Consider the following 12,898-nt stretch of genomic DNA (forward strand, 5'->3'; position numbering starts at 1 on the left):
AACCTTGTTTTTAGTTTACTTACTAGGTAACACTTTGTTCAAAATAATAGTTTAACGATATACTAAATTATATATCTGCCTATGTAGGCAGGGAATTAATGATGGCAAAGCAATGGCACAAGAGCAGTCGGGGGAGGAATAAGAATCGTTACAAGGTGCTCACTGGTGAGGTGCCATCATGGTATTTGAAGTGGCTTGATTAGTTGTAAATGTACACTGTAAATTGCCAGCCAGCATGAAAATCAGCTTTTTAAAAAAAGTATAACTGATATGCTAAATAAGGAGGTAAAGTAGAGCTGTATAAGTTGTCCAATTAAAATAAAAGGGGGGCTGGGAGATCACTCAGTAAACTGTCTGTGACACAAGCATGAGGAACTGAGTTTGAATCTCCAGTACCCATGTCAAAACCCAATATGGCTAAGAACAACTGTAGCCCAATGTTAGGGAAGGGACAGATGGGTCCCTGAAGCTTGTTGGGCAGTCAGTCTAGCCAAACAGAACACTCCAGGCTCTGTGACACAGTCTGTGCCACAACATAAAGCAGAGAGCAGCAGAGGGAGGCATGGTCTCCACATGTCACACCTACATGTGTACACATCAAACATAATGTATAATATACATGCACTCAAAAGGCATGCATCTGAGTTTGGTCCCCAGCTCACAACCAACTGTGACTCCAGATCCAGAGGTTTCAATATCTTCTGGTCTCTTCAGTTACCCATATGTATGTGTTGTGTGCATGTGCACGCGTGCGCGCATGCACACGCACGCACGCACACACAAATTAAATAAATAAAAATAAAAGTAGAATACAATAAAATGAGATATAAAATAGGCATCATGGCACATACCTATAATGGTAGCACTGAGAAGGACATTTGTAAGTGTTGAGGCTAACCTGGGATATATAGCAAGAGACTTTGTCTCTAAGTAAATAAATATATAAGTAAATAAATGAATCAAATGGAAACAGTGGGAAAACAGTAAAGTACAAAACGAGAATAAAGAATACAGTCAACTCATAGAAAACTAACAACTACGGTAATACTGTTCCAACTGTATTGAGAGTCACCGTGAGAGTCAGTGGGACAACTGCACCAATACAGAGAGAAATCACAGGGGCTGGACTGGCTGCACACAAACGTGTAGTGCAAGCTCTCTGGAAGCTCAGTCAGGCAGACTGGGATTCATGGCCAGCGTGGCTACACAGAGAGTGTGGGGTGCCCAGAAAGATCATGCAAAACCATGTCTGAGAGTGAGCGAAGAAGAGATGTCAGCGAGAGGTGGTTGAAGTAAATAAAGGAACAGATCTGGTGGTATCTGACCTCAAGGCTTACTGTAAACGTACAGTAACCATGGATTCCTGAGGTTGTCAGAAGAATAGACAAATAGGTTAATAGAAAGAACAGCGAGCACAGGCTTGGACTGCCATGAGGGTTCATCTTCATTGCCGGCCTGACTGGATTAGAATCACCTGGGTGTGTCTATGAGGGTGTTTCCAGAAGGTTTAACTGAGAAGGAAAGACCCACTCTGAATGTGGATGGCAGCATGCTATGGGCTGGGCTCCTGGACTGAATAAAAAGGATCAATCAAATGGAGAACCCGAATCCATGTCTCTGTTTCCTGACCACAGAGCAGCTGCCTCCCATTCCTGTCACCATGACTTCCCTGCCCTGACAGACTCTACCCTCAAGCCTTCAGCCAAAATGAAGTCACTTGTGCCAAGTATTTTGTTACATGCACAAGGGTGTGGGCACACAGACACACGCACCTGAACACATACAATCATGTATGTACATATGTACAAAAGAATAATAAAAGGTAAGAAAGCAACAACCCAGAAGATGACTTAAGCCACCAGCAAAAGAAGGCACAAGAACAGTCCAGCTAAAAGCTTCCACCTTTCTCCACTTCCTGAATGACTCCAGGTCTCAAGGTCAGGACAGCATTCCCAGAAGCCAATGCTAATGGAGCTTGGCCAATGGTATGGTGAGACATTGCGGGTCTTACTGTGGCCTTCTCCTGCTAAAGTGTTTTGCAGCCAGGCCTCTCCAGGGACAGTTTCAGCATGGACATCTGACACACCACTTGCCAGCTGAAGCAGGGACAGGGTTACTACGAACATAGTTTCTTCCTTAAAAATATGAAGAAGAAATCCTGAGACATACATGTTCTGAGTTAAAAGCTCACAGATGGATTATACGTTTGGGTGCCTCTGTTCGAGGGTCCATGGTTGTATCCCAAGCTTTTCAGAAAACGGGTTCCCTTCTCTTGAGGAGATGACAGAAATCTCAAGGCTGTGCAACTGTGTGTTCATCATGGATCCTTGGTGGGCCCCTTCTGTCCTCTGCAGCTAGGAAAATCCCAACTCAAGTGGATCTGAAACTGATGGCAGGGCAGCCGCCCAAAACTGTGCATTTATGTTCTTAATGATAAAGATAACTGTGAACGTGTCCTTAAGTAGTTGTTTGGAAGCAGCTGGCACACACGTACTTCTCAGGGAGGAAAACTGCCTGAAGAGTCATTTGGAGACATCTGTGTGGTGGTCAAAGGTGTCAGCAGAGACCAAAGACCCAAGAAGAGAAGAAATTTGACAGAAGGTGTCTAAACAAGGAAATGGGAGAGAAAAATGGGCCTGGAAGGTCGGCAAAGAGAAGCTACGAAAGGCGGGTCAGAGAAGCACTGGGACTCATCTGGATAAGCTGAGGACCAATAAACCTGGTGAAGAAGGCTTAAGCTCAGCCTTGTCAGGAAGTAAATCTTCCTACTGACTTCAGTCTACTGAGATCACAGAGGATTTTTGTGGACTGTCATATGAAAGCAAGAGGACACCATGTTTCATCCGTGGCCCCTTGTGGGGATGTAACAAGGGCTGTCCCCTAGACCAACCTTCTGTGACGATGAGGTGCCATCCAATATGGTGGTCTCTAGCCTCGTGCTGCCCTGGAATGTTTGCAATGCAGACAATGCATCTGGTAGTGAGCTGAGCTCTTGCTTTTGTGAGAGTTTCAATGATGTAGACAACTACACATGGCTCTGAACACCAGGCTGCACCGCACAGAGGAAGGAGTGACAGCACAGATGGTAGGAGTCCCAAGTCAGGGTGACTATTAGATCAGAAACCTCTTGGGACTTGACCACATCTTAAACTAGGAGGCTCAAGGCTTAAAATAGAAATGGAACTAGGGTGCTGAAAGAACAACTTCAGCCAAAGTCCTCTCAAGTAAGTGTTCAAGGAAATGCCAGGATGACTGTGCAGCAGAAATTGGTTGTTGTTATTGTTGTTGTTGTTGTTGTTGTTGTTGTTAGAGTCTTTACACAAGCAAACCAATGGTGTTAGTTTTGCAAACTTCATAATTAAGCTAGTGGATGGCTGTTCACATTGGGACACAAAAATGTCAAAGATGAATTCATAGCACCAACAGTTGTCATCACACGCAAGAGGTGGTTAATAAATACATGAATTTCTGGGTGACTAAGAAAACACTATTTTCCATCACCCACAGACACCTCAGCTGAACCTTGTTGCTTGCCACAAGGTGACGGAGGCTCAGAGTGGCTTCCAGGTAAATTCTTCAAACTCTCCCAAGCCACCCCTCTAGCCTCACCATCCTTTCCACTGTGGCCACTTCCAAGGGATGTCAACCCAAGTCTGGTGTCATGGGAGTCATGGAATGCTTTCTTCCTTCTGCTGGGTCTGAGTCCCTTACCACATGTTGGGCCCCTTCTAGGTCCTGCTGCAACTACCTAACTCGAGACCTGCCGTACACTAGAATGTATGATGTCATGCATCATTTTTAGCTAAGGACACCCAGACTGCCCCAGTCCCTCCAGGGCATTCACATGACTGTGCCTGGTGCCTTTCTCGCCCCAGGCTCACTGTCAGAACATAGAACGTGCCTGTGCATTCACATTTGCCTCTCGAGGGAGACATATTGGCTCATGCAGGTTAGTACAAAGGAAAGTCAAGCAAGCCACCTTGACTTCTTGCTTTATAATGCACCTTGATTGATTGAAATTTTACAGCCAAGTATTACCAAAAACTCTGGATTTGCCTTGTTCTAGACTTTGATTTGGTATTGTTTTGTTATAACGGTGTGAGGGTTTTAGCACCAAAATATTATGGCAAAGTCACCAAGTTTTGTCTTTGTTTTTTTTTTTTTTTTTTTTTTTTTTTGGTTTTTTGGTTTTTTGTTTTTAGTAATTTCATAAAATGGTAGAACTAAGCTGTTTTAAAACTGTGTGTTATGGGCAGGTGAAATGACTCCGTGGTACCTGCCACCAAGCCTGAAGGTCTGAGTTTGATTTCCAAGACTCACAAGGTAGAAAGAGAGAACTTGACTTTGACAAGATGGCCTCTGTCTGTCTGTCTCACTCTTTCATACTCATAGATACACACACCCCAAATAAAATGTAATTAAAAAAATTAAAAGTGTGTGAATTATGTAAAGTTGTGGGGGGAGGGGCAGGGGTCAGGCTGGGACCCTAGAGAGGCTGGACTCACCTTCCCGAAGCTGGCAGCATTGACAGGCTGAGTGTCATTCTTCTCACAGAAATCCAGGTAGTGCATGTAGAGGGCGCTGCGGGGAATGCAGACACCCTCTGCAATCTCGTAGTTTTCCTCCAGCCTAGGGAAAGAAACATCCAGTGAGAAAAACACTCCTCCTTTGTTGGTGGGATTGCAAGCTGGTACAACCACTCTGGAAATCAGTCTGGCAGTTCCTCAGAAAACTGGACATAGTGCTACCTGTGGACCGAGCTATACCTCTCCTGGGCATATATCCAAAAGAGTCCCCAACATATAACACAGACACATGCTCCACTATGTTCAGTGCAGCTTTACTATAATAGCCAGAAGCTGGAAAGAACCCAGATGTCCCTCAACAGAGGAATGGACACAGAAAATGTGGTACATTTACACAATGGAGTACTACTCAGCTATTAAAAATGATGAATTCATGAAATTCTTAGGCATATATCCATATGGAACTAGAAAATATCATCCTGAGTGAGGTAACCCAATCACAAAAGAACACACATGATATGCACTCACTGATAAGTGGATATTAGCCCAAAAGTTCCGAATACCCAATATTCAACTCACAGACCATGTGAAGCTCAAGAAGAAGGAAGACCAAAGTATGGGTGCTTTGGTCCTTCTTAGAAAGGGGAACATAATACTCATGGGAGCAAATATGGAGACAAAGTGTAGAGCAGAGACTGAAGGAAAGGCCATCCAGAGACTGTCCCACTTGGGGATTCATCCCATATATAGTTACCAAACTCAGACACTATTGTGGATGCCAAGAAGCGCTTGCTGAAAGGAGCCTGAGATAACTGTTTCCTGAGAGGCCCTGCCAGAGCCTTATAAATACAGAAGATCACAGTCAACCATAGGACTGAGCACAGGGTCTCCAATGGAGGAGTTAGAGAAAGGACTGAAGGAGCTGAAGGTTTTGCAATCCCATAGGAAGAACAACAATATCAACCAGCCAGACTCTCCAGAGCTCCCAAGGACTAAGCCATCAACCAAGGAGTACACATGGCTCCAGCTGCATATGTAGCAGAGGATGACCTTGTCAAGCATCAATGGGAGGAGAGGTCCTTGGTCCTACGAAGGCTCAATAGATGACACAGTGTAGGGGAATCGAGGGTGGGGGGCAGGAGTTGGTGGATGGGTGGAGGAAGACCCCCATAGAAGCAGGGGGAAGGGGGATGGGGTAGGGGATTTCCAGGAGGGGGGCAGGAAGTCAGGAAAGAGGATGACATTTGAAGTGTAAATAAAGAAAATAGTCAATAAAAAAATTATTAAAAGGAGAAAGAAAGAAAGAGAAAGAAAGAAAGAAAGAAAAAGAAAAGAAAAGAAAAGAAAAGAAAAGAAAAGAAAAGAAAAGAAAAGAAAAGAAAAGAAAAGAAAAGAAAAGAAAAGAAAAGAAAAAGAAAATCAACAATGGACTGTGTCAGCTCCCTGAGCTTCTGGTCTGTGAAGGTCTCAGAAACAGTTCTCTTGCTCTGTGACCGAGACTGAGGCACAATGAGTTGAGGAAGCTGACTTGGGTCAGCCCTGAGTCAGTACCCCCCTTGCATTTGCTACTGAGAATCAGGTCCCTTCTGACCTTTGAAGCTATGCTAGAGCAGGCAGGTGCCCTGCTCATCCAAGCTTCGAATCATGCATCACTTTGCAGCCATTGCTAACAGGGAAATGCCCAAAGGCGCTCTCTCTCTCTCTCTCTCTCTCTCTCTCTCTCTCTCTCTCTCTCTCTCTCTCTCTGTGTGTGTGTGTGTGTGTGTGTGTGTATACTCTGGAGCTTCGTGACATGACAAGAGTGGTAGAAAGGAAATATCTAACACATGGCAAAACAGAGGCAGCACATCTGGACAGTCATCGGTCAGTGCTGAAAGGGAGACTTCATGATCAGACTGGAGAGCTGGCCTCTGATAATGCTAGGGTCCCCTGACTCTCTGTGGTACTAAGGTTGATGGTTCTACATATCCCGTACCTTCCTGAGTGCAGGATACAGATTCTGCAGAAGAGAATGTCCACTCTCCAACTGGGTTAGAACCCCAATCTCTGTCTCTCTGTGTCTGTCTGTCTCTCTGTGTCTGTCTGTCTCTCTGTGTCTGTCTGTCTCTCTGTGTCTGTCTGTCTCTCTCTCCTGGTGTGGCAACTGTGAGCAAGTTCTCTAACGTCAAACTTTATTTTCCCTTCAACAGTAATAACGGATAACCCTTTTAGGATGCTGATACCTAAACAAGTAATGTGTCCCAAGAAAGTACTAGGGGCTGGAGAGATGGCTCAGTGGTTAAGAGCACTAGCTGCTCAATACCCACATGATGTTTTACAACTGCCTGTAACTTCAGTTCCAGGGGACCTGACAACCTCACAAAGATATAGTGTAGGCAAAGGACCAATGCACATAAAAATAATAGCAAACTATTTTAAAAGAATTATAAGTTCTGGACCCTCATGTCCCGTAAGTGACATTAGATTTCCTCAGGTTTTTTTTTTTCTCCATAAGACACTTTTGGGGACCTATGTGTCCCAATTCTGTGATAGGCATTGAAGACACAGAACAAATCTAAATAAAATTTGACATTTTCTTTTTAAAAAATTATTCTAAACACCAGAATTTGGGCATATCGGTGGAATTCTGCCTCCACTGACATCCACCTGCCAGAGAGTGAAACACTTCTGCCAACACTGCTGTGACACATGACAATGTGTAGCCTGGCATGCTTACAGCTCAATAAACTCACCAGCAGGAAACACTTCTCCTTTAATGACTAGATTTTAAGAAACAACTAAAAAAAAAAAAAAAAAAAAAAAAAGAACCGAAAAAACTGGAATCAAATTAAGGGGAACAAAGTGATGAATACCCATTTTACTGACCTTTGTTTTGTTTCCTTTTGGTTTCAGTTTTTGGGTTTGGGGTTTTGTTTTTGTTTTTTGGGGGGTTTTGGTTTTGGTTTTTGGTTTTGTTGTTTTTTCGGTTTCAGCTAAAATAAGGCATGAGTCTCAAGCAACGGAACAAATGTCCTCATGTAGCTTTAAACTCACTCTGTGGATCCTTGCCAGGGAAGTGGCCCAGCACTGTCGTAACTCCTGTAGAATGAGGACGAGGCCTCCCAAGGTGCCCAGTTGCAGGGGGTGGCACTTGGTCAGCTCATTCCAACATGACATTGAAGGAAAATCAGCTCAGTCATTTCATACCCAAGCCTCATAAATGAATATGACCCCCGGGACTCGGGCAAATAGCAAAGCCAAGTGCTCGGGGGTCCCAGCCATTCTGTCCTCTGCCCTTTTCTGGGACTGGGCATATGGAGCAGATCCTGCTGGTTCTCATGTTCCAGTAAATACCTTACAAACTCCTTTCTAGGTGACCAAATACCCTGAGGCTAGGGGGAGCATCCAGTCACCTCAGAATCCCCAAAGTCCCACATATTTCTTGGCACATGGTAAGAGCCTGGTATTTGACGATATATTGATCATTTCAATCATTTACTCATCCGATAAGTATTGATTGACTTTATCGCTTGCCAGGAACTGAGGTCATTGCGAGCAAAATGATCCTTGATGGATATAATGAACAGATTCATGGTAAACAGAGGGATAAAGACGAGATCTTTAATTCAACACTGAGGGCTACCCAGTGTTCTGAACACAAGAAAAGAGATTAGTATAGGATGATATGCAAATTCATGTAGTGTTCCACATTAAAAAAATAAATAATTAATGGGACAACTGTGACCCAAATGAAGCATGTCCTTAGTGTCACCAAGTGTCCCTGTGTATCAGTCAGGGAAACTAGCCCTGCACTTTGGATCTGGGATGAATGAAAACCAGTCTTCAAATTTAGCCAAGATCCCTAACTGCCACTCAAAGCATTGTTCCTCTGCTGTAGAAGTGACATCAGCATCCCAGCTGAGGCTCAAACTTCACAGGGACCATGTAAGTAAGGCAGCTGTCACCGACGGGGGTCTCACAGGCATGCTTTGTTTAGCCTGAGCAGCACTGGCTCAGCTTTTAAACCCCTGGACTTCACACAGAAGAATCTGGATTCCTGGCTTCTTATGAAAAAGTCGAGGTCTGGCAACCCTGGACCCATACTCCCTCATGACAGCAATTGGCCAGGGTGAGCAGTGCCCGGGGGTTGGCCCGAGTCCTCCCCCCTCCCCATTTTTCTTACACCAAGACTATTTTCTGTTCCTTTCCTGGCTCCTGTGGGCACTTGTGTTGGCATAAGACATGACCTATGTCCTAGTTCACTTTGGAGTCTATTTGTGGAGAGTGGCACACAAGAAACAATAATATTTAAGTACTATAAACTCCTGACCATAGAGGCTATTGAAGAGGGAAACAGACTGGTGTGTAGATGGGAGTGAATAGTTATGGTTTCACAGAGGACTTGGGATTGAAATTTTGTAACAGCAAACAACAGCTCACATTCATGGAACTCATCCTAGGTGCCAGGCCCTGGGTAGCCAGGGTTTTGCTTCATTCTCACGATAGTCACGTAAAAGCCAGGCGTGTCAACACACGCCTGTAATCCTAGCACTCAGAAGGATGAAGTGGGAGGATCTGGGCTGGCAGTGAGCTTAGGCTATGTAGTGTGTCCAGGGATAGCCTGAGCTACATCGTGAGCACCAAGGTCAACAACAACCCAAATGAAGCAGAGCAAAGCAAAGCAAGACAAACACAACACACAAGGTCGGCATTACACCCATCTTTCAGACTGAGAATTCAAGGCTCAAAAAAGTAGAATTCATTTGCTAATGTGACCAGTGGTTAAGAGAGTTCTCACTAGAAACCCGTTCTGCCACCATAGTTGGAGGAGGCTCTTGGCAAGAGGAACAGCAGAGAGCAATAGGTATGTCATACGCTTTGAACGATGGAGACATCTGTATGCATGGGAAGAGGGGCTTGTGGAGGGAGAAGGAAAAGGAGAAGATGGTGGAAATTGAGGAGACTCTAAGTATGCAGAGGAGTGGCTTAACAGAGCCTCACTGAGATGCTGCCTTAACAGGCCCTTTCCAGAAGATCAGTGACTAGCATTCAAACGGTTGGGGGCTAACAGGATGGCTCATCAGCTGAGCATACACTGCTCTTCTTTCAGAGGACCTAGCAAGCTCAGTTCTCAGCAACCCAGGCAGGTGGCTCACAGCTTCTGTAAGTCCAGCTCCAGGCACCTGACACCATCTCTTGGTCTCTGCCTTCATTTGTATACACATGGCATACACTTGCAGACATGCCGATACACATAGTTTTTTTTTTTTTTTTTTTAAAAACTGTAAGATTGAAAAAAAAAAAAAAACAAGATTCATGGATTAGCTCAGTTAGTGATGTGCTTGCTGTGAAACGTGAGAACCTTTACTTATTCTAAAACATGAGCTCAGATTCCAGCGCCCATGGTTCAAAATGAGCATAGTAGTGTGTACGTGTAGCCCAGTGCTGGGGATGCAAAGACAGGAGGGACTCTGGCTGGGCTACCAGCATAGCAGATTGGTGGGTTCCAAGTTACGTGAGAAACTATGCCTCAAAATAATAATGTGAAGAGTGACTGAAGAAGGTGGGTCAGAATACTCCATGCTGACCTCTGGCCTTTGCACGCACACACACACACACACACACAAGACTCAGTGGCAAGACTGCCTGACTACTTCTAGAATGCTCTATAAGTCATAATAATAATGTTGATAGCAAAGGTTAGGGACACCGAGGAAAAGCTTGATATGTTCTATTAGCCAATAACGAAGTATGAAAGAACACACACACACACACACACACACACACACACACACACACACGGAAACAAGTAAACCTCATGAGTTCCATTTTAGACTTGAGTGTTCCATTAAACAATTTCCCTAAATTAAAAAAAATAATAAAAAAGGTTTGACTTTGTTGTTTCTAATACACAGATGTGAGGAGTTGGGCAGCCGGGACTTTGATGGAGAGGGGAAGGTGTCCCTTTGTGCTAACTGTGGTAATGATGGTCCCAAGTTTGTTTTGGATAAATAATCATGGATGCAGTGGGAAAATATGCTTTTCAAGCCATTCAGAATCTGTCTGTGGAGGACTTTTAAATGAGAAAGTCCCACCCCCTTTAAAGAATAGGAGTGGTGGATGACCAAGGATAACTAACAAACTTGGATTAGTTGGTAGTTTTTGGATGAGTCAATGAACACACAAGACTAATTTGGAATCACTATACTAGTTCACGCAAGAATGGGGCCTAAACTGAATCAAGATAGCATGCAGAGTCTATATCTCATTTTGTCCCGCTAGGGAAGTAGGCAGTAACTAAGACAGTATCAGGGGGTCATCCTTCCATTATCAGAGACACCCCAGGATGGGCAAAGCTTGGGGGAAGTTATGCTTTCTTTTTTTCTTTTTTTCTTTTTGGTTTTTCGAGACAGGGTTTCACTGTGTAGCCCTGGCTGTCCTGGAACTCACTCTGTAGACCAGGCTGGCCTCAAACTCAGAAATCTACCTGCCTCTGCATCCCAAGTGCTGGGATTAAAGGCGTGCGCCACCACTGCCCAGCAAGTTATGTTTTCAAATGTGGTGTTAAAAAGCATTGATCCCTAAGCCGAGAATAACCCCAGTGCCCAGAAGGCTAAGACAGGAGGATTACCATGAATTTGAAATCAGTCTGGACTGTAGAGTAAGACTTGAGTTGCCCCAAAATAATAAAAAGCACCTGTTCCCAGGTATATTCCTGGTTTCTTTATTCATTACTAATTACTAAGGCCACATTGCCTGCAATTCTATTTGCTTTCTGTGGTCTATTTGCCAGCTAAGTCTGATCAAGAGGTCAAAACTGAGATACGGCATCTGAGGTTATAACACAGCTCGTGAGATGAGACCCCCCTAGCAACAACAAACTATTTGAATCTGATGGACAAAAGTCATAGTTCATGCAGGCTGAGCTAATTAAGCAGTTACCTGTGAAAAGCCAGTGCCTCCTAAGCCACCACTACGCTTCAGTCTTTTTTTTTTTTGTCTGTCTGACTGAAGCGGCTGAGCCTCCAAGTATCCAGGTGGCTTATGACTATGAAGCATTTTAATAAGCTCTGTGAGTGATGGATGTAATTGGCGTGGAAGGGCACCTTTGATGCCTGATGGATTCTACAGGGATAGCATTGTGACACCATCCCCCAGACCGACTCACGAAATCCAGCGGCTCGGCATGTGTACTGAAGTTACTAATTGGAACATCCGCTCCCCTGACTGAGGCGCGAAAGAGAGAAAGCGGTTAATTACTTCTCTTCATATCTGATGATGAAATTTTCCCTTTCCTCCCCTTCTTTAGAGGACATCATTAGCCTGTCATGGTGGATGAACAATACCTGGATTCCTTTTAATGCACACACACACACACACACACACACACTTCTGGACTAGTTTTATTTTTTTCTTTTTATCTTCTATTTAACAACACCATTGTATTTGAATTGAGCCTGTGCTATAATGGATAGATAATGAACTTGGTCGCCAGCTACTGTGAGTCGTCGTCTGAGACACACATTTTTAAAGGAGACCTCCTTGGAAGGTTGCAGCCCATGGCTTCCTGGGACTCAGGGAGGAGTTTTACATCAGCTTTCTACAAGGAAGAGGAACCATGTGACACTTGGAGCCTCTTGCCTTTTTGAGCCATGTTTTACCTATGACTTTTTATGTATGCGCATGGCTGTCAGTTCAATGCATACACCTCTTCAGTTCTTGCAGACTTATCAAGAAATGCTAGAACAGGTCTACTGAAGCAAGAAATAAAAACAAATTCACTAATTATAATAGCAGAGATGACCATAGAGATTGGAAGGTGTATTGTTCTGGGTTTGGGGGTTTGTTTGTTTATTTGTTTGTTTTTAGAGACAGGGTCTCACTATATATCCCTGGCTGTCCTGGAACTCATTATGCATACCTGGCTGGCCTCGAACTCACAGAGAACCACTTGCCCCTGCCTCCTGAGTGCTGGATTAAAGATGTGTGCCACTAAGGCTTGTTTTGTATTGAGGTCTGAGACTATAAGCGGTCAGAGATGCATAGTGCTGAACACCTTCGAGGGCTCTACATCACCTTGTCACAGAAAGCCAGGTTCCTTCCCTGGACAGTCAAGGCCTTGACTTTTTGACCCCCTCCAGCCTTCTTATGCCCCACTCCCCACAGATGACTTCTTTCCAGTGACTGGGCTATTCCCTGCACCTCAAATACATCTTGCCACAGTGCACCCATATGTGCCTGGTAGCAATGAACCACATACACAACAGTAATGCCTGAGATCGGAACAGGGCTGAAAGCCTCTGTTGTCATCACAGTCATTCTGAGAATGAGCAGAGTGCAGACATTCCTCGTGTGTGTGTGTGTGTGTGTGTGTGTGTGTGTGTGTGTGTGTG

The 12,898-nt window shown here is 44.4% G+C and overlaps 1 protein-coding gene across 2 annotated transcripts in view; it reads right to left on the reverse strand.

The window, feature by feature from the left end:
• Positions 1 to 12,898, reverse strand: part of Rfx4 (regulatory factor X4) — a 155,140-nt gene that overhangs the window by 88,293 nt on the left and 53,949 nt on the right. For both annotated transcript variants that reach the window (XM_021205782.2, XM_021205780.2), the window contains exon 4: positions 4,506 to 4,629. In XM_021205782.2, the coding sequence (XP_021061441.1) occupies positions 4,506 to 4,629 (124 nt within the window). The remainder of the gene's footprint in view (positions 1 to 4,505; positions 4,630 to 12,898) is intronic.

This window comes from Mus pahari, chromosome 9 (genome assembly GCF_900095145.1).
Source record: "Mus pahari chromosome 9, PAHARI_EIJ_v1.1, whole genome shotgun sequence".
In the NCBI taxonomy this organism is placed as follows: Eukaryota; Metazoa; Chordata; class Mammalia; order Rodentia; family Muridae; genus Mus; species Mus pahari.